Below are 21,981 nucleotides of genomic sequence, written 5' to 3' on the forward strand. Positions count from 1 at the left end.
AATACGAGAATTTTTACACCATAACAGCACATGCGCTTGACAGTATGTTTTTAACAGTTACATTTACTATACAGTATTTGACATAGCTGATAAGATTAACAGTGCACATTTTCAGATATTCCACATTTTAAAAAGGGAAAAAAAAAATAAAACCAATGTGATTAGAACAAAGGAACTATGAAGAGGGATGCTGCTGGGGGGGAGAGGGGGAATGGACCCTTTTGTGCCAACCGTAGAGTGCATTTCTGAGCAGAGGTAACGGCTTTTTGTTCAACACAAGGTGCGATGGGTGTCAGGTACACATCGAAGGCTGAGGATCCCAACTAAAGTAGTTTAACACCTACTCACACACACATGCATGATTCCTGGGGTAGTGAACTCGGACTAGTTGAAATACATTCCTTGTTTGAAGCACCATTAGACAAAGACAGATTTCTAGCAAGGTCTCAAGATGAAAGGAAAGAGGGGCAGGGCAACGCGGGTTCAGCATCTGAAAAGGGTCCACATGAATTAGAGATTCAGAAGCAAAAGTCTTTATTGCTATATGCGCCATAAAAAGCAAATCCTCACCTCTGCCTATAAATAACCAGGTTGAACCCCCTCGGGAAGCGAGTTTAAAGCACGTGTAAGTCCAAAGACTTTAAACCCAAGTTACAAACTTATCAGCGCTTTTCAAGGGCAGGCTCGCTGTCCTCTCATACCGGCCGATAAGATCTACACAACAAGAACTCGTGTTTTCTAAACTAACGTTTTCTGGATACAGGTTAGGAATGCCCTGGGCAGTCACACCCACAACAGATGCGTATGGGGATCATACGTCCACGGAACCGAGAAAACAATGTAAACCATGAGAAGTTAAGGAAACCGAAGGCAAACAACGCAATAAAAAAGAAAGTTGAAGTACTTTGGAGGTTAAGTACCCACCGTTGTTATGTATAAATACAAATTAAAAAGCAACCCCAAATGTATTTACTTTTAAGTCAGAGAGGTCCGGTAAAAGCGACTGTGTCGGTGCTGTGTACGGACTGGATTGAGCGTCAGTGGGGGGGAGCCCGGAGCCCAGCCTGCCCCCAGCGGCCGCGGGGAAGGAGGGGATGGCGGAGGGGAGAAGGGAAGGGGCACTCCAGTTTGGATGGGGCGTCAGACCAAGCTCTCTGGTTCCCGGTCCTCATATTTTTTTTTTTTTTTTCCTCCCCATGAGCTTGATTCACACGTCCTTCATTTCTGTCACTCACACTAACCTGCGACAACCTGCCCCACCAGCTGGGCTTGTGCAAGCGCTGCCAGGCGCTGATGGTGATAACCAAGCGCACGACCTGGCTCGGACAGCACTTCAGTGCGCCGCTAGATTTACACAATAAATACAAAATAAAGAGACCTCCCAAACCATCCCGTCACATTACCGGAGCGACGGCAGGGTGCTGCCGGTCCGGGGCGTGCTCGGTGCGGTGCGCCCAGCTGCCCCATCCCAAGGATGGCATGTGGGCGAGCAGCAGCCGACCGGGGGCCGCGCTTCCCGCAGCAGCGTGGCTGCGAGCCCTTGAGCAATCCGCCAAGCTCACGCTTGCCATCAGTGGGATATACAGCAACAGGCAAGGGAATTTATTCCGTATGGCTTTTGGATTCATTTGCACATCATGTCGCAAAAGTGACAGAAAGGGTGGGTTGTTTTTTTTTTTTTTGGTAAAAATTCCCATTTCCTCACTCTCCCTGGAAAAAGCCACCCCCGTAGTTTCTGGAATGAGTGATGACACAGCTGTATTTCTCATCCGCTACATTGGAAAGTTTAGGGCACTATCCCACTAACTTTTCTGCATATGCACAGCTTAAATCATGCAAGCAGTCTCACTGGCTTGAAAGGGAACACCTTGCACAAGTACAGTGATGCACAAACAAGTGTTTACAGAATTCAGGACTAAAATGAGTGACCATATGTAAACCTCTAGCTTGGATTTGAGCCATAGGAGAAAAATAAAAAGGGGCAATTTACACAGCATATTTACACTTACACTTCTTTAAGAAGCGATTCTGTTGTATATACTTCAAGCAGGTCATTTAAAAAACCGCACAGACATAGAACGGTATCAGAAGTTGTTTGATCTCCCACCAGGGCAGTTGCCGACCAAATCACTCCCGACGTTCGCCATCGAGAAGCCAGAGTCCCTCAGCTGAGCCACTTCCCAGAGGAGAAAGTGCATCCGAGGCGAGTCCTGGTGCCAGAGATTGCTGGAGGAGGAATGTGGAGACGAGAGCAGCAGGTCGAACTGTTGTCCTGAAACCCAGAAAGCAAGTGGCGGAAAAAAGAAATAGACTGCTGAGCTCGCTGCACGAGTATCGGGCTGGATTGGTACAGCTAGGGCAATTTGTGCGTGCACTTTCAGCCTTATTCTCCAAAATACTGTGATCCTTCATTAGACAAAGTGTTGCTTGTCCTCGATAATCCTTGGGAAAAAAAAGTCTAGTGTGGTGCTTTCTTGGTGAAGGGCAGAGCAAAGTTATTTTCTCCTCTTAATATTCGGTCACCAGAGCCAGCTCCGGTGTCAGGTTAACAGTGATGTTCTTATACAAGGCGTCATACGTGACGTTTGGAAAGTAGTTCAAGTTATTGAGGCCGTCCAGGGCTTGCCTTTCTTTCGACTTCCGCAGCAAGGCATACCTGCGCAGCAAGAACCAGAGGCCAGAGTCACTTCCACGTATCCCACAGAGCCCCGCAAAGTCCTCCCAATGCTACTAAAACACCCTTAAAACCGCCAGTCCCAGCAGCAGCTACAAAACAACTGATTTCTGAGCCCTTAATAAAGATAACCATCACGTTTTCTATATTGGTAAATACCCCAAACTTTAGAAAATGACAGTCCATCGCTTGACGACGAGAAAAATGCTCTCTGTGCCACCAGCAGGCACTCAGCGGTCAAAACAACCTGTCGCTGCTGCCCGAAGCCTGCCGGTCCCATTCCCAGGAGGGGGCAGAGCTCGGGGGATCCTGCCGAGTCCTCACCAGTCAAAGCATCCCGGAGAAAAGCAGTTGATGGCTGATGTGGTCCTTTTCATTTTTAAAAAACTGGACCACAAGCAAGAGCAGAACTAAATGGTTTTAGCCCGAGGGATGGGGGACGAGGAAGTAAAACTAGAAGAATGATGGTTTGGGGAAGGAAACTGCAGCTGGTGCATAAAAACAGCCTCAACCAAATTTAGGGGCAGCACGATGAGATACAAGGGCTAAGGGTGGGCGGGAAAAAATAAAAAGTAAGCAAAAACATCTCAGCAGGACAGGACACTGATGTTCTGGGGGTCTGGCAACACCAGGGCGAGCGGGAGCTGGGCTGGGACCTGGGGACAGAAAAAGCACCAGGGAAGGGATGTGCCAGGAGAAGAGGAAGACTGGGTCAAAGCGAAGATGAAAGCGCCAAAACTGGCTTCAAAGAGGTCACAGCATCAGGATACGGGCAGGACACAGAGTCTTGATGAACGCTTTCCTTCTCCACGGTGAAAAGCGCCAGGGCTTTCAGACGGCAGCAGTTAGTACTCGCCTGGGGGTAAGCGCAGAGCGGAGGGAAGCAGAGATTTCAGAGGCGGGACACAGGATAATTACTGCTAAGCCTCGCTGAGGCTGGGCGTGGGGCTCCAGAGGCAGCAGTGCGTACGGGAGCGCTCAGCAGCGTGGCCACCCGCCCCACCGGGCACAGCGCTGCCTTGCCCATCCTCACCGCAGATCCCCCCTCCCGCAGCACTGACCCACAGCCGCTCCTGACATCGAAGGAGGGCTCCTGGCTGGGGCCAGCAGAAGACCAGGGAGCGTTAGGAACAAGAGCGCAATCCCACTGCACTCCCAGCCTTCCACGCTTCAAGGGTTTGACTAAATACAGGTTTTTAAGCCAAAATCAGCTACTCTTTTAAAAGTGAAACAAGAGAAGCATCTCTTACTGGCTGCATTCTGCTCAACAGAGAAATGAAAACTAGGGCTAAAGACGACATAACCTCAAATGGAAACTCCCCCAAAAATGAGTCTTCTGTAAGAAGAGACCGGCAGATAGCTCAAATGGTATCTGCAACATAAACCCTCCTTGATGCCTCTTCTGCCAGCAGCAGCCAGGAGCCTCTCTGCAGAGCACAGCTCGCACTGTCCAGCAGCTCGTCATCTGCGAGCGTTAATTCCTGCAGTTGTTTGTGAAAAACAAAGTTGTTTCTCTGGTTTTCTGTTGCATAGTTTTCAGAAGACTCAAATTCCACCACGGTCCCCTGGCAAAAGCAGCCATTTGACCGACCCTCGTACTCCCTGAAACAACCCTGGCTCCCGGAGGAAGGGGATGGAGTCCCCCCGGAAAGCTCCAGGGAGAATTTAGCTTTTTGAGAAGACAGACAAGATGTCCACTACCAAATAACAACACTGCAGGAGAACGTTGCTTCTGCAACAGCAGCTGCCTTCGTAGCGCAGACCCAGGGCGCTGCTGTGGACTCTGCCGGTGTTCCCAGGGACACCTGATGCTTCAGCAGCCACACTCCCGGAGAGCCCCCGCTCCCTGCCTTCTGCAGGCTGAGCAATGCCTCCTTCAACACTTACATCAGGCTCTTCTAGAAACACAGAAGTGTCTCTGACATCTGGCATTAGCCACCCCTGTAGGAACATCCCCCTCGAGACGCAGGACAGGCCCCCAGCCTGCCATCAGGCTGCCGTGCTGACAACCCCCTCTTTTGGACGGTATCCAAGCAGCTACAGCCACAAAGCAAGGGATGGAGAGTATAAACCGTAGGGACGGAGGAAGCCAGACAGTGCTCTGCCTCCTTTATTCCCTGCAGTTAGTTTCCTTCCTGAGCTAAGGTTGTTACTGCCCTCAAACAGCTGCGTGGAGCCTGGTACACAGCATACTTACTGAAGGGCTTTGGGATCCTTAAAAAAAAAACAACCAACACAAAACAACAAAACCCCATATAAATTCACTTGCCTTCCTAGGAACTGCACTTCTCCCCGATGATGGTGGGGAATTGATTTATATTTCCCTGTGTCTCCTTCTGGTCGAGTCACCGAGTAGCCTGCATACTGCACTCTGCATTAGAAAGGGAAGAAATAAAATAAAAAAAATTAAGAGTCAACTGTTGTATTTGCTGTGCCACCAGCACTTGCCGGGAGAGCACAGTGCACTTGGGGCTCTTTGAGCAGCTTTGCCGTTCCAGCCAGCGGATAAGCTATGCAAACCTCCCCGCTCCAGCCTGGGCAGGTCACACAGCGCTCGGCACCTCCAGGCTTCAGCTCAGCCGAGGTCAGTTTGAGCTCCGCAGTGTGGGATATCGCACGCAGAGCCAATAACCTCCCAACCAGCACTTCTCTGTTTGCTTCCCACCCACTGCCTGCGCAGGCTGGAGCGGCCCCCGTTCCCACCGAGCCATCGCAGCCAGGTGAAGCGGGAGCAGCCGAGCCCAGCGCCGACGGCAGAGGTGAGCACGCTTCCCCCCGCAGCGCGGGGGAGGCTCGGCTCGCAGAACCGCCGTCAGAAGCGGAGTTCAGGGACGCCAGCTGAGCCAAGCCCGTACCTGTTCCAGAGGTCGTCATCTTCGCCACCCCAGCCCCAGAAGGCGTTAGGGAAACCGTTGATCTTCCGAAACTGCTCGACAGTCAGGCCGCTCACCCCACCAAAGAACTCGTTGTAAGGGAGCCTACACGGGAGAGAAGGGGTTAGGGCAGAGCCCGTCAGCACTGCGCTCTCCCGTTTGCAAGGGGAAAGCCTGAGCTGCGAGGATGCTTTCTTCTATTCCCCTCTCGTGTTTACTTTGCACAAAACACGGGAAGCAGAGATTCATCTTCTGCCTTTTAAAGAAAATAACATCTAACGCTGGCTCCTTAGCTATTATGGTGGTGCAGAGGAAGAACAGTGCTTACAGATACATGTACTTATCCAGCTTGGCTGCAAAGTGCCTCGGCATCTGTCCGCACCCGTAATAGTTACGGTCATTCTCTGGTATGTGGTCCACATCGTGAAAGATGAGACAGTCCCAGTCCAAGTCCTTCATTGCTTCCCGAAAGCCAACATTGAAGAGCATGGCACGGTTAAAGGGTTGGTTTCCAGCCTAGGGGAGAGAGAGAGTTCCCTCTCAAGGGGAGCCCCGTGCAGTCCGTGCTCCGCATCTGCATTCTCAGCCCTGACTAGAACACCGCGGACGGCAACCAGCTCCCACATCAGTGCCACAAAAGGAAATGATGTATCGGAACAGACAGACTAGTGAGATCAACCAAGACTTAAATATTCAATTTACTGTGCAAGAGCAAAAGTAAAGATGCTAAAGTCTTACTACTCAGACATTTGAACAAAAACCCCAATTTTGATCAATCTTTTTAAGATGAGCTAAATACGGAGGTACATGTACTAAATGGATGAAGCCAGGTAGCTTAAGTGACAGGTTCACGTACACATCAAATGACAGTCTTATGTTTTACAGGCATGGAAGTCTTCTAGATACCGTCCAGACAAGAAACATATAACCTGGTCAGGCCATTCCTGTGCCTAGGGGATGCTCCCCAGAACTACTACAGAGTTACAGAAAAACAACGCAGCATTATTTAAACTGCAAATACCTGGTTCAAAGTTGTCTTTCTTTAAAATATCTCCTCTAGTATAGTATTTTTTAAAGAACTGAATTCTCTACTTTGTTTTTTAAATACAAGCCATCATTTTTGGGCACACCTCTCAGCTGTGCCACTTTCATGCAAAATGGGACAACTTAAAACACCGCAACATGAACCCCAAACCTTTAAGTGACGCGATCTGATAGGTAAATGCCTCGGGACATGGCGCAGAGCTATGCTCGCAGCTCCAGCAGACCTATTTCTAGCGAAGCACATCCGTGTCCCCGCGGCTGCCGCCCCGACGGCCCCTGGGCTCACTCACTTGTTCCACAACGTAGAAGGCGAACTGTAAACGTTGCCGCTGCAGCATGGGAATAAGGTGTCTGAAAAGGACGGGAAGATGCTCATATCGATTGCGGAACGGGATCAGGATCGCCACCTGAGGAGGAGAGGACACGGCTCTTACTGCACCGCACCAGCGGCTCCTGCCGCAGACCGACCCCCGGGCAGGGGAGTGGGGCTGGCTGGCATTATAGGAGGGGGAGCAGCACTAAACATGGTGTCTCAGCTCTCCCACGTAGGGCTGGAGCAGCCTGAAACCCTCCCAACCCCCACTACCGGGCTTTCCTATTCACTTCTGGGGGAATTGTTGAATTTCCCCAAAGCAACATAACCTGGAGTTGGGAGGGAGACCCACACCCGCCCCACTGCCTCTGCCCAGCGCTGGGGACAGCAGGAGCGGGGCCAGGCCCTGCCACCACACTGCCCTGAGCCACCTCCCTCTGGGGATGGGAGTCCCCAGCAGTGCCACCTTGCCTCTCTGGGTCACATCCTACCCCAGACGGGGAGGAGCAGGAGACCCAGCAGCTGGGGAGCAGGCAGGGGAGCTCCTGCCTTCGCGGTCCCCGCAGAAGCTCCGAGCCGACTCATGCATCCCTACAGCAGCCCTGGAGCTCACCCCCGGCACTGCAGCCCCACGCTTCAGAGATCCTTATATTCATCGCTCTGGAGCTGCAGCACATCAGAGATGTTCCTGTTAACGTCTTCCCACCACCTGCCCATGACCCTCCATCCCCCTGTGCTCAGCAGGGACACAGGGCTCCCCAGCTCCCCGCTTACCTTCCAGCGAGGCAAGCAGTCGCTCGGCTTCCAGTGGCCTCCCAGCTTGATGGAAGGGTCTTTTGAGAAGAACTGGTGGATATCCTCCATCGTGATCTCGCTCATATTTACATCGATGGGGCCCTCTGTGGAGACAGCGGGGAGAAGCAGAAGAGGAGGTCAGGAACCCCTGCGGTCCTGGGGCGGCTCGGTGCCTGCCCGGGGCAGCGCTCTGCGGCATCCCTGCCCGCTATCCCCAGCACTGAATGCAGGCAGCCTCTTCTTTTCCCCAGGCACTGACAAAAATCATTACAAAATGCTGCTGGCATGACTTGTAACACCTCCATCTCCTCGGCCGCTGGGCTCTGTTAGGCCTTTGTGGCTGCTGCTGGATGCGGCTCTCCATCAGAGACCCACACTGGCCAGGGCATCCCTCTCCTCCTCTGTACAGGTTTCCAGCAGACACAAACCCCCACATCTCAGCAGAGAGCAGTTCCCCCCTTTTAGGAAACTTTTACCCCCAAAAATGCCAATTTTCCACTGCAATATCGCTTTGGTGGAAGCATTTCTCCTTGGGGGGGTCCAGCCTGTCACCCGCACCAGCCCCTGCCCAGCTGTACCCAGTACAGCTCGGGGTTGGGATTGGCAGCGCTGCCGAAGGGTAAAGGAGCCACCCCACTGCCGCTGCCCCTGGAAAAGGGCTGGCCAAGCCTTTTTACCAGCTCCCAGCGCACAATCCCTCTTTTGTTTGTGTTTGCCAAGCAATGGGCTCCTGCTTCGGCAGGGAGACGTGCCTCCGACGTAGCAGGGATTAATTCGTGTGAGTGCGTCAACAATGATTTCCCAGGAGGGGACCAGGCTCCGAACAGCGCTCCCATTCATCCCCAGGTGCCAGTGGGGAAAGGTGCAAGGCTGGCAAGCCGGGGAACCCCACAATGTGCCCTCCAAAGCCACGGGGAGCAGGAGAGGGTCGTGGGGCCGCCGGGATGCTACTCACTCATAGAAGGGAGCCTCTCGGGACAGGTGTGGTTGGGGAAGTAGGTGAAGTCTTCAGGCAGAAACGTTGTGGCTTGCAGAAAGGTGTCGTTGTGGTTCAGATCAAGAGGATAATCTGGGGAATAAAAAAAAAAAAAGAAAAATTTTACACTTGAGCTGCAGGTCTTTTATTTCCAGCCAACTCCCCGTGCCACTGTGAGCAGGCTCCAAAGCCACCCATGGCTGAGGATGTCCCCAATGTCATGGGGGTGTCCCCATGCAGCAGGAGCTCTAGACTCGCAACCCAGCTGGGTGCTCATCCCCACCGCGGGGCAGGTGGCTGCAGAAGCCCCAGCTGCCTTAGACAACACCTCACCAAAGAAACTTCATGTTTTCTGGGCAAAGGAAGAATTTTGAGTGTCACCTTGAGGTATTACAAACAGCTCAAAGCAAAGGAGCACATGGCCCTTGAAAGGAAAAGCTACTTATCACCTTGTCCCTGAAAGCCCGTGGCACAGGGAGGGAGACGGGCTCCTCCAGCCGGTCCGTTCCTAAGGGGTGCAGACAGCAAAGTCCCCAGGCAGGTCCCAATGCTGGCGAGGGCTGTCAGCGCAGCAGCCTGCACAGGGAACCCCTGCCTCGTGTCCTCCTCAAAGGATCAATAAAGACTATCATGTTACACACAGCCTTTCCTCCGGTTTGCATCGTGCAAGAGCAGAGGAGCCCCCGTGCCCCAGCACTCACGGCAGTGCCCGGCACCGCGCACTCCTCCAGCCCCGCTGCTCCCCCGCATCCTTGTACCTGCCGGGCAAAACCCCTCCAGCCTGTTACACCTGTAGACGTCTTAAGGTGGGGTTTATGCAACCGTGAACTTCTGCTTTCTACAGTAAAGTCACCAGCTTTGCATAAGGCATCTTTAGCCAAGCATGACTTTTATTTTAGGCACTAGAAAAAATTCCCTGCCTGCAGGAAGGCACGAGCTGCTGCAGGAGGGTGCTGCCTCTCCGCTTTCTCTGAGCATCAGATGCTTCGCCGAGGGTTGGCCTTTTGGTCCCACAGCACCCAGGGCACCAGCACCGACCTTACACCCCACAGAGGTCCTGCAGAGCGGCCAATTAGGGCTGAGCCACCCAGTCCCATCACAGACAGTCCCCGGACCTACCAGGACAAGGTCTCATCCTTTCCAACTACCTTACCCTGCACAGGCATTCCTGCAGCAGCTGGCCGCAGAAGCACGCGATGGGGCTGACATCCAGCATGCTGATTCCATGCAAGAGCAGCCCCGGTTTCTCAGGAGCACAGTACAAACGAGCTGGTGTTCAGGCACCCAGAGAGGAAAAAAAAAGTCTAGTGTTCCCCTGCCACCCCCTGAGAGCTGTCCAAGCAGCTCTGCAAAGCCTTGGGCACAAAGGCTGCGAGTGATCCATCAGCAAACAGGCGATTTACAGTAGATAACCAGATTTTTAAGTTATTTTACTGAACCCAGTGTGAAATTCAGATTTTTTTTTTAAACCAGCAGCTATAACCTTTCAAATGAAGCATACATTTAGTTTCAAGAACATATTGATAGCAAAAAGGTTTTTATCCTGAGAGCAATTTAATAAACCCAGAATTACAGTCTAGTGAAGTGAATGAATTGGCTAAGATTAAGAGTTAAGAACTGAAGTCATATTTAAGGATAGGGACATTTAAGTAATTGCATAAGCACAGTACATTCTCCATAGCAGAACGGCTGCATCTAATAACCACATTAATGATATATCAAGAAAAAATAATCTAGTGACAATTTAATCTTTTAAAGCAAAGCCTTTACCCACAAGGTCAAGAATCTTTCATTGAAATCAATTAGGACAAGTCATTGCTGCCCTGATATTTCAGCTTGCTTTATTGTGCTAGTACCTGCCATCGTATCATTAATTCTGTTTCTCCGTTCAAATAAGTGGTACCCAAACTATCTCAGACTCAAGATGGATTTGTAAACAGAACCTAAGAGCTTTTAAAGTATGATAGATACTATTCTGGGTGCTTGATACTGCTCTAAATTTTAATAACCAAATTCCCATTAAAATCCTATCACCAGGGCACGCTCTCAGTACTTAGTCCAGCTGACAACGCATGGTGAAGCTCAACTCCCCTTTTTTTGCAGGAAGGGCCGCCTTTTTGCTTGCAGAAGCACAGAAGGGACCCCTCTCGGCTCACCGAACAGGAAACCTATTATCGCACCTATTAGCAAATGCTGAAAAAGTTATAAGTTACTTCCTCATTTTAATACAAGAGGAAAAAAAAAGCTAAGGGGAAAGAATAAATGCAGACGGGTGGGGACAAGCACACTGCGCTTGCAGCAGGTCACCCTGTGCTTGGTCACCTTCGTTGCCATTCAGGGTGGGATATTGCATTTTTAAGGAACCTGCCCAGAAATTAAAGCCCCAGGTCCCAGCACAAGGCAGCGCTTCACAAAGCACTGCTCCCCCCACCCAGCCCCTCGCTGGGACACCCGTGATGTGCGGGAGAGGTCACAGCTCAGAAAGCATTTGCAGCCTCCTGCTTCCCAGCGCTCCCATGCAGCTGGAGCGGGAGCAACCAGAGAGGGACCACAGGGTCTTCTACGGCCCAAATCGGTTTGTGACCTGTGCCACCCCCGGCAGCAGCATCCCCGCCCCTGCTTCGCACGCCTCTCCTGGGAAGAGGGGAAGGGATGCAGGGATGCACAGGGATACGACACCTGCTGCTGCCTGCAGGGTAGGACAGGGACAGGAGAGCCCAGGAGCTGCTCCCAGTGGCTCCGAGTCATGATGGGGACAGTCAAGGCCTTTGCTGGGTCCCTCCCTGCAGCCACACCGAAGGGGTTTGCTCTCTCGGCCGTCACACTGCCCGCAGCGGCGTGGGGAGGACGCGCTAACCAGGGAGTGCTGCCCACCCAGATCCCACGGAGGTGCCCAAAAACAAAGTCGGGAAGGGAAGATACTGATCCCAGTGCTAATATAATCCTTGTGGCCACGGCGCCACGTGCCTTCCAGATGTCACTGCCATCCGTCATGCGTCTGCTTTGACCTGCCTGCCAGGGAAGGTCACCCAAGGACGGTGCGTAGCACTTGTATACGTTAAAACCATCCTCGCAGCCGGAGCTCTCGGGGCAGGAGGGTATCAGCCCGTGCCTGCGGAGCTGGGATGGATATGAGGCCCGAGCAAAGCCAGTAGTTTCAGTAGCAGCAGTACCAGCATCGCTGATGCTAATGTGGTAACCATTCCCCTGCCTGCTGCAGGCAGCAGGAGCACACAGCAGAGTTTTGGAGGGCTCGGAGCCCCGAGGGCCAGCCCCCGAGGACTCTCGTCACTGTCACCGCAGCAGTGGAGCATCTAACCCTCCTCCCCTCAGGGGATCAGCTACTTCCTCACTCTGCGTCTGCGTTACTTGATGTTTCCAGCCTTAAAAATAGCTCAGGCTGGCAGCCCCGGCCAGCTTTGGCAGGGAGAGGAGCTGACCTGGGGTGTCAATCTCTTGCGCAAGTTGATAATTCCCCTCCCGTGCCCATCCCTGGTCAGAGTACAGCCGAACCGGCGGCCGCACCACCAGCCCCTCAGCGGGCTGGGCAGCAAGGACACGGCTTCCATGTTTTATTGATAAGGAAATAATCTTGCCTTGTAAAACTCTTATCACCCCCGGCCGATGAACCCTCGCAGCGGAGGAGCTGAGCTCCACGGCACCGCTGCAGCCTGATGCCAACCACACCAGCGTGTCATGTCAGCAGGGAAGGTACACGCTCGGCATCACACCAGCCCGAAGGCAATGCCTCACCCCGGCTTACACACAGCCGTGTGCATTTATGCTGTGTTGTACCGTGTTTACACCAAAACTTGTAACCCTGTTATCAGCTTTATATTATAGCCGACGAACAGCCTGGGTGGGGGTGGGAGCGGGAGCCTGCGACGCCACTCCCTGTATTCTGCCCAAAGTTCAATATATTATTTGTGGCAGATCTCCAGCCAAGTCACCTCGGTTCATCCTTGCATGGGAAGAGGGAAGCTTATGAGCACAGGCTGCTCCACGTGCACGGAGCCGGCGCTCTGCGCACGCGTGCCACTGGGGAGTTATTTTTTAAATATGAAACCCGATCCTCGCACTGAATTTGAAAGTGTTTACCCTCAGACTGGTTGAAGCTAACAAGTTTAATTCCTGGAAAGCAAAGAGGTTTTCGGCTCAACATCCCATCATTTGAGACCTTTCAAGATTTCTACCCCTTATACAAGTTAGAAGCATTAGAATTATATATATATATAAAAAAAGTAATATAATTTTTATATATAGTCTCCTTATATACAATAATTCTATATATAATATGTATTTTTATGTTATATGCATTATATATTTTTATATATATATAAAAAATAAAACAAGAAGCCAATTAATCAAAGTTCTCACCCTGCATTTACCAGCGTAAGTTAACTCCTTTAAGCAAAAGTGGTTCAGGTCAGCTCGATTTCCAATGGAAATGGAACCTTTGATCAAAATGACAATTATTCAATACATACCTGAGTCATTCACGCTGCTGTTCCTCTTGGCATAGGCACTGCGGACCACCTGCTCGTACACCTGAGCTCCTATTGTTCGCATGTTTTCACGAATCATGATGCCTTGGGCTTGCATCATGAAGAGGTAGGTGTTCACTGCAAGGGAGAGGAAGGGAAAAAAAAAAAAAAGGAATATTTCCATGAGCATCAGCTTTTGTAGGAAAGAGAAACAGGAGTCTTTTGGAACCATTCCCAGCCCTCTGCTGGGTTTCAGCTCCCTCCTGCCAGGAGGATCCCCGGATCGCACGTGCCTCGGTTGCCCAACGGGAGCTGGAAAGGACACAGAGTTGGGAAGCGGAGGCGTACGGCACGTTCGGAAACGCGGCTGGTGAACAAGGGGAACGTACCGGGCTGGACCTGACAACGCAGACTGTGATGCAGCGCTGCAGCTTAAACAACGGTACCTTTTGCTGCCTAAGTTGGGAGGTTTAATTAGGAAATGGCATTATAACAGGACACTAAGCTGCACGCCTGCGGAAGGGCAGCACCAAGGGCTGACGCTTGCTTGGCAGAGGTACCTCACCGGGCACCACAAAAACCATCCCACCGCCCGTCTCCGCGCCCACCAGGGGTCCAGGCAGCACTCTACAGCACAAGCCCCGGCCGTTCCCGGGGCCGTCTCCCCCCAGCCAGGTTTCTCTCCCCCCCCCCCCCCCCCCCCCCCCCCCCTCCTATCCCGCTGCCCCCGTGCCCTGGCACGGCTCCGGCAGAGCTTGGGTTTCAGTCGAAGCTGACACCCGGCGCCGGCAGGGACGGGCCCCAAAGCAAACAGCCGCCAGCACAGCCCTGCATCACCAGCAGCGCCCGCAGGGATGGCAGGACGGCCACCCACAGGGATGGCAGGACGGCCACCGTGCACCTCTCACCAGCATCACCGTGCCATCGTGTCCATCCCCCCCCCCCCCCCCCCCCAGTGACTTTTTGTCTTAAGAATGAAAGGGGAAAAAAAACAAATCTTGATTTGAAAATAGGGGAGAACTAGAGGGGCAATTCTGCACTGGTAATTAATAAAACGGGTCAAGAGACACTCCAGGAGGGATGAAGAGGGCACTGGGCCAAGGAAACAACAGAGACCCTGCAAAGAGGAGGGCAGAAATGGTGAAATGTCACCAGGAAATACGCGTGACAGACAGGTCATTCCTACAGCAGGCGTATCACCGGCTGTAATACCCGGGAACCAGCAGCTGCCAGTGCCAGGAAGGTACGGTCATCGCTGGAATCACCGGGAATGCCGATTAGATAAGGCACCCGGGAGGCAGCACCACTGTCGGAGAGCAAGGGTGCCCCCAAACACCGGCCCCCACGCTGACGCACTGCCCTGCGTTCCCATCCGCACCCGCAGACCGAGGCAGCCTCCAGAAAGGCTGCCCGGGTGCGCTTCCCAATCCCAACTGTATTTTGTTTTCACACAGCTAAGTAAATATCCGAAAGGGCAGCGGAGCCCCACGCCATGCCCGGAGCCCCCCACGCCATGCCCGTCTCCAAGCCATGAGGAATCCCCAGATTTTCAGCAAGAAGGGGGTCGGCTGCGTTGAGTGCCGGGCAACCAAATGGCTTGCGATGCCACTCGGAGTGCCCGTTTCCAGCCCCTCCCTTCCCATACGGGTACCCTTCCTGGTGGAGCCAGTGATGGTGCCCGGAGCCAGCGGTTACGCTGACAACGAGCAGGGGCTGCCTCAGCCAAAGCTGCACCAAAGCCGTCTCCGCTCACCCGCCTCTTCCGGGGCCAGTTCTGCAACCCAGAGAAACCGCCAGGTCAGCTGTGACAGCTATAAAATAAACTGGTGCGGTTTCTTGGCAAGACACTCCTGTTGGAGTGACGGTGCGAGGCAGGAGGGCTGCTCCCGGCTCGGAAAGACGGGGGACTCGCTCCCGGACCCCCGGGGGATAAGGCTCCAGGAAAAGCTGGCATTTTGATGGGGCACCACAGGCCAGAAACAAATGTAGCTGAAATTCCCCACGCAAAGGCTCACACCCAGCCCTAAAACCTTCATACACTTGCACTAGGACCCATCTCCTGCTGGGAGCTCAGTGTGAAACCGCATCACCTCCCAGCACCAGTGGTCCAGCACCAGCATCCCTCCCTGACACAGCCCCAGAGTCACCAGGGGCAGCTGCCAGCCGGGACTCAGGGAAATGGGAGATCTTTTTTGGGGGGGGGAGGGGAGGAGAGAGAGAGAGAGTTCATGGTAATGAGCTATTTAGGGGTTAGTGGTGAATAAGCGATCGATGCGATGGGGCTGGCATGGCCCTGGGGTCTAGGGCAGCTCCAGCCCAACCTGCCCACCCAGGCCAGGCAGAGGACAGGTCTCCCAGGTAACCACCACAAGATGTGGAAGTTGGGCAACTTCTTCACATCACATCGCAGCTCTGCCTCGGTTGGAAAGGTGACATACTGAGGGCTGATGCTTGGGGCACACAGCTCCAGAGGACACGTTTATAACATCTTGCCCCAATGAGAGCATCCACCCCGAGCTGTGGCCAGGAGCACTGGGAGGCCCTACCAGGAGCCAGCACAAACCAACACGTCCAGCGACGGGAAGAGCATCCTCCCAAGCCAAGCAAGCACAGCAGAGCAGAGCGCGGACTCCTAAGGGAGAGCGGCACCACACAGCCTCACCTTGGCCATCAGCAGACAGCGAGGGTTAGAGACTGCCCAGCTCCCTTTCCAAAAGCCCAAGAGGCTCATCAAGAGCCAGGGCAGAGCTCCTCTCCTCTGCACAGAGCGGGGCCACTCGAGCTGAGATGTTTATCAGGACCAGGCTGTTGATAAGGGAAAGGGGGGCAGCGAGCTTGCACCTTCCAGCTTGCGTGGAGTTTGAGTCAGCGGCGAGGCACAACTCGCTGATGCCGAACAAGCAATTTAGCTTTCTACTTCGTTATGCCTTCTACTCGCCGGATAAAGCGGAGCCAGGTTTGGCGAAGCGTGAAAGAACAGGAGAGACACAAATCAGCATCCAGCCCCTGCTTCATTTAAGGAAGAGGGAGGTTTGCCGGGCGCAGTGAAAGCGCCGTTTGTTCCCCGGTGCCTCGGCGGGCAGACGGAGCCCAGCCTCGGCACAGCCACATGACAGGGCTTGCTGGGTCGGACTCGCTCCGAGCAGCAGTGGGAATCCTGAACAGACTGTCACAGCAGCCACCATCCCAGGGGAGCGCGAGCACAAACAACACCAGCTTTGTTTAAGGCAGCAGTTGCCTTTTCACATATTAACCCCTTTACTGGGACGATTAAGGAGATACCTGGCCACGGACAAGTGCTGCCCTCAACATGCCACACACCCAACACCAAGATCCCCCCACGATCATACCGATCCCAACCCAGGGGCGACAGCCCCTTCTCCTGCACCCAAAACCACCCACCATGAGATAAGCTTCACAAACCCCACACTTATCCAGAACATGCAATTCATTCAGGTCAGAAAATTGGATTTAAAACACATTACTGAAAACATTTCACTCCCCATACCCACACAGTGCTTAGATTAGCTCCGTGGGGCCGCCGTGGTCACGGCTGGGTCTGCATCAACATTTGGGAATGACTATACCGAACTCAAATCTCACTCTTTCCTTTGCTTTTGATGAGCAAATTTGCCACGTTTTAAATTTATTAAGCCTGACTTGGCTGACCCTCCAGAGCCCAGGGCCCCTGTACCTAAGAGGCGGCATTTCCCAGAGCCATAGTGCCGGAGCCACCGCCAGCGCGGGAAGGAGACATGCGCTCGGCCTGAACCGGAGTTCAGCCAGAAAACAATTCTCCGTGTTGCGAGATATTGCTAATCTAATCACATAGGATGATCTCGAAAATTACATTGGCCTTCTGCCTTTATTCCATTTGAGCACACAGCACTTCAGACCACACACACGCAGTGATAACAGCCCGGCTACGGCCGCTGAGCAGCAGGGCAAGGACAGGAGAGGGATTTTAGCTGCTATCGTGGAAGGGGAGAAGAGGGGAAGACGCCCCTTTTCCTACAAATTTCCAACAGACCCTTACTACCCACACAGAAAACAAGCAAAATTTAAGAATCCATTTGCCCACATGGCTGCCTTAACGTAATTCTTGTTAGTTCATTAAAGGACAAGTCAACCCCGCTGGGATTTAAACACGTGGAAACCACGATATCGGACCTACAGCTTGCCACCAGCTGGAGCAGAGGCACGTGGCTGCGCCCCTCGGGATGCTGCGCCCCGACCTCCCGCTCACCAGCAACAGGGAGGGCAAGTGCTCGTCCAAGCCAGGGGTGGCTGCAACAGCTACGACCAGGGAGGTAAAGTCCAATTATACAAATGAGCATTGAAGGCTTCCTGTAATCATTTCTCTGTTGGTATTTTTGGAGCACTTCTAATCAAGAAACAGCTGACTCTCTCATGGAAAATTAATTTCACCGTGATGATATGTACTAGAGGAGGCAGCAGGGTAATTTGCAGCTCGGGAGTTGATTCGGAAGAGGTCTGAGTGTGACCCACGCCAGCCACCAGCACAGGAAGGGGACAGACCTGACACATCTCGCTCCTGACCCCAACACACTTCCGCCACCTGCGGAAAGGACCTTCCTCCAGCATCCCCCGGCACGGGGGATGGTGCGGCACCCCAAGCCCCATGCCGGGACAGACAGCCGCTGGGGTCAGGAAGAGGGGCCAGGCGGCCCACGGCAGCCCCGCACGCCCGCAGCGGTATCGGCGCCCAGCACGGCGGCCAGGCTTTCCTGAGGAAGGAGCGGGTCTTCCTCTCCTTTGAGATTTAGGGCTTTCTGTCACATTCAGCGTTTTTCCCAGTTCATTAGTCCATCAGCGCTGCAGAAGCGCAAAGGGGCTGTTTGGCGAGTTTGCGACGGTCTCAGCGCAACGCGCCGCCTTCTCCCGCCGGCAGCCGGGGCGCCGGAGCAGCTGGGCCCCGTCCCGGCGGGGGCAGCCACCGCGAGCCCCTGCCCTGCCCCGGGAGCACGCGGCCCCGCCAACACAGCCAGAAATCAACGTACCAGCGGGGAAACTCCCGCTGAGCAAATCGCTTCGCCAGACAGCCGAAAGGCCCAGCGGCGCTCGCGGGACGCTTGCACATGGGAGATGCAATGGAGGCTCTGGAAGGCGGGGGACGGGGGGGTCCCGCAGGCAGCGGGGATGGGTGCTCAGGTCACCCCCAGCGCCCTGCCAGGGCTGGGAGGTCCTGCCCGCTGCAAACACCTCCCACGGGGCCCAGAGACAGCAGAAACCAGCAGTCACGTCTACGTTAAGCCTTTTGTTAAGCTCTCCCAGCAGATCCTCGGCATCAATTCAGCTCCATTAGCATGAGCAATACAAAGGGGTTTGATCAAACTAAGCCTCCAAGGAACAGATAAGACAGTTATGATAGTCTTAACTCGTAAACAATCTAACTAGGAAATTTAGCAGCATCCTATCAGTAATACACCATGAGACCTCTGTCTCTATTAGCCTTCCAGTGGCACTGTATTCCCCAAACGTACAATGCCAGAACAATTAAATAAGAGGTTCCTATTAGTTTTAGGGAATTTAATATTAATGCCGTCACTGTTACTTAGCCCTGGGCCTATAAATAGCACAGGAAGGAATAATTTGAGACGTTAAGTGGTCTAAGAATTAACAGTGCAGCAGCAGCACTGAGCTGATAATTACAAATCACCCATCCCCAAAATTGGCAAGTTCGCATCCCGCACGTGCGCGAAGCAAGCAGGGAAGACAGGAGAATGCAGTGATGCTCTACCAAAACCCAAATATGGGGTATTTGCATCTGAACCGCCTAGGTGAAAGACGGCCCCGGGGAGGCTTCAGCAAGGGGGAGAAAATTCAGATTATTCTAATAGTCTCTAAATTTTTAATGTACGCTTTAAGATGGCAACTTTCAGCTGCAATCCCACAGCTGACTGAGCTAAGGCGTTAGTGCAACTCACTTTGAAAAACACTGCACCAATTTTAGGATATCCAGCAAGAGGAGCAGGAGCGCTCTGCACACATGGGAAAACTCGGAAGGCCGAGGGAACGCACAGAGCATTTGCAGCCCCGAAGCACCCATGGAAGGAGCCCTGCACCCCGGCAGCAGCCAGGGCTGGCGGTGGGACCGAGCCCCAGGTCACCGTCACCCCCAGCGGGGCAGCGAGCAGCCCAGCGCCGGCATGCACAGTACCGGCCGCAGGCAGGCCATGCCGCGGGTGGGGAACCCAGAGGACACAGTTTACCCCGCACCAGGGCGGTAACACCGAGGATGGCTGTAAAAAAAAAAAAAAAAAAAAAAAAAAATCACAGAGCTTTGCAAATCCCAGGAGCAGCTCAACTCCCGGGCGCCGCTGCAATGCCTCTCTGCGAGGAAGGGCGTAGCGACATACGCCGGCTGGAGCATGGAGCATAACAAGCATTTGCCCAAGTTAAATATTACCTTTCCTAGCGAGATTCAGACTCTCCTACTTTAATTGCAGTTCAGGAGATGCAATTGCACATGACTGCATCTCCTGTTTATTTTCCATCCCTCCCTCTTTGCGGCAACGGGCGCTCTCCCCATCTATGGCCAGCCTGCCCCCCCATCTCGCCTCCCTTCGCCAGGGTCAGCGCAAACGCTTCCAAGGAGAAAAAGAGCATCAGCTGCCAGCAGATTTCTCTGCACGCCGAGCATAAAAGCACAGCGCTCGCTGGGCACTTGTGGGCACCGCACAGTTAAATGCGCAATAAAAGGCTCTTCAGCAGGCGGAGTGAAATGGTTGCTAACCTCTGCGGCTGGCAGCGCTGGCAGGCTGCTGCTGGCTACCCACAGCAAACATTTACAGTTCAGCGTTTGTTCCTTAGCATCATTAGGAGACAAAGTGGTAGAAATTCCTGTGTGCCGGACACCGTCTCGAAGCAGCAGGAATCCTGACGCCTGAGGACGATGCTCACATAGGATCAGGGTGAGGAAACAGAGGAAGAGCTTTGGTTAAAAAAAAAAAAAAAAAAAAAGTGAATAAGAATTCAGCGAATGCTTGGGCAAGCAAGTGAGAGGAAGAGCAGGCAGATAGTCCCCAGCATTGCCCCTAAAGCAGGAGGGCAGGGAAGGATGTGGGATGCTCGGGACAACTCCTTATCTCCCAGGTCATGGGAATCAGCACGGCTGCAGGAGAGAAAGGAAATCCTCCACTGCAGGCAACCCCCGCCACCAACCTGGGCATCCTACTCATCAATCAAGCAGCCTTGGGACCTGCAGGAAGAAGGGGACACGTGGGGTGGTACTGCCCAGGAAATGCAGTCAATGGGGAGTTCTCATCGGGGCTGTCCTTCACCAGTTGAAGCAATCTAGAGAACTGCCAGACCACAGCAGAGAACAGAAGACAGGTTGGATTTGGATTTAAAATTTCTATATGCATCACACAACATTTAAATAGATTTTGAAATCACCGATTGGTTAGTCTTCCAAATTAGGAGAATACCTATACCTATTTGAGAGTATAAAATTGTCAAGATAAAAACAACTTAACAGAGTCATAGATTTACTGACTCAGTTCACATGGTACAAACTGCACCGTCTGAAGCTTTAACACCCTGACTTTGATGGAAGAAAAGAGAATGGGACCGTTGTTTAGGATATTCCCCAAAAAAAACAAAGACCTGATTTTTCAAGCATGTTTTACAAGTTCAGCGTGGCTGAACAAAAAGGGTTGTCACATGTGCAGCCTCATGTTTGCTGCAACCGAGCTGTTCCAAAGGGGAGTCTGAGGTGATTGTTTCTGGTCAGTAGCTTGCCTCCTACACCAGGCTGGACCATCCCAGTTAACACACATAAAACAATACGCCCTCCCAGTTGTCATGCTTAAATGCAGGCGCAGAATTTGCGGTTACAGCATCCAGGACAGCATTTCGTTCTTCGCTCAATGCGGCGAGACCCGCAGCACATCCTCCACTGCCATTTATGGCTAAAAGCATGGTCCAGCTCTTATTTACATCTTCCTTGTCTCTGGAAAAAAAAAAAAAAACTCATGCAGGGAAAGTCCTGCTCCCTGCCTAGTTTGCCTGCGATGCACACGCCGCGGGGGACCCGCTTCTTGCCACAGGAAGGGCAAAACCCAAGGCAGAGGTTTTCACCCCCGCGGTGGCCTTGCCCATGGCCGAGCCACTGGCTGCTTCGTGTCCCCAACCTCGGCAGGGCAGGGCGCACCGGTGGGGACAGTCACCACGAACCACCCCATGGGAGGCACAAAGCAGGTGGCAGAGCGCAACCCTCCGCCTGTACTAAGGCGTTTTACCCTTGGAATACCCAACCGTCGTGCCACAGGGTGACTACTCCTATCAGCAGGGCAATGTCCACCGCCAGAAGCTGCAGGCTCTCGTCTGACCTGACATCGGGCATTTTGGCTCCTCGCTGGTGCCAAAGAGCCCAGAGCCAGCAGGAGCACACATAGCGCCGCGGGCACCTGCTAGTGAACATAAAGGATCCTGCAAATGCTTCAGCCCTCAAAGCGTAAAGGCTGCTTTGCAGCGAGCACAATTTGCGCTGTGGAGACTGCATCTAAGGAGGGATCCCTCCGTAGCAATACTCCAGCACCATCCCTGTTGCGATTTCTTCCCTACCCGTCGCCAGGTACTGGGACGGCAGCTGCCCCAGCAGCCAGGGAGGGAGCGCTGCCCCAGCCCCACCTCCACGCTGCACATCAGCCCCGCTCCGCTGCTGGAGAGCCCGTCAGCCCTTTCAACTCCTAAGAAATTCTCCAAGCTGAAATTCTTCAATCACGTGGGATTATTGTTGTCCCAGATTTTAAAAGGCAGCAGCTCGGAGCTCCCTGCCAAGGGTACTTTCACCATAC

At 53.2% G+C, this 21,981-nt stretch overlaps 1 protein-coding gene across 1 annotated transcript in view; it reads right to left on the bottom strand.

The window, feature by feature from the left end:
• Positions 1-2,286: 2,286 nt before the first annotated feature.
• The window catches only part of B4GALT5 (beta-1,4-galactosyltransferase 5), a gene marked incomplete at its 5' end in the record, with an annotated part of 36,824 nt that continues 17,129 nt past the window's right edge, over positions 2,287-21,981 (bottom strand). Inside the window, 8 exons of the mRNA XM_082491242.1 lie at positions 2,287-2,656; positions 4,944-5,045; positions 5,530-5,652; positions 5,876-6,063; positions 6,882-6,998; positions 7,679-7,803; positions 8,655-8,768; positions 13,163-13,297. Of these exons, the coding sequence (XP_082347368.1) occupies positions 2,509-2,656; positions 4,944-5,045; positions 5,530-5,652; positions 5,876-6,063; positions 6,882-6,998; positions 7,679-7,803; positions 8,655-8,768; positions 13,163-13,297 (1,052 nt within the window). The 3' untranslated portion in view covers positions 2,287-2,508. The remainder of the gene's footprint in view (positions 2,657-4,943; positions 5,046-5,529; positions 5,653-5,875; positions 6,064-6,881; positions 6,999-7,678; positions 7,804-8,654; positions 8,769-13,162; positions 13,298-21,981) is intronic.

Source organism: Vanellus vanellus, assembly GCF_965231255.1.
Source record: "Vanellus vanellus genome assembly, chromosome: 15".
NCBI lineage: Eukaryota > Metazoa > Chordata > Aves > Charadriiformes > Charadriidae > Vanellus > Vanellus vanellus.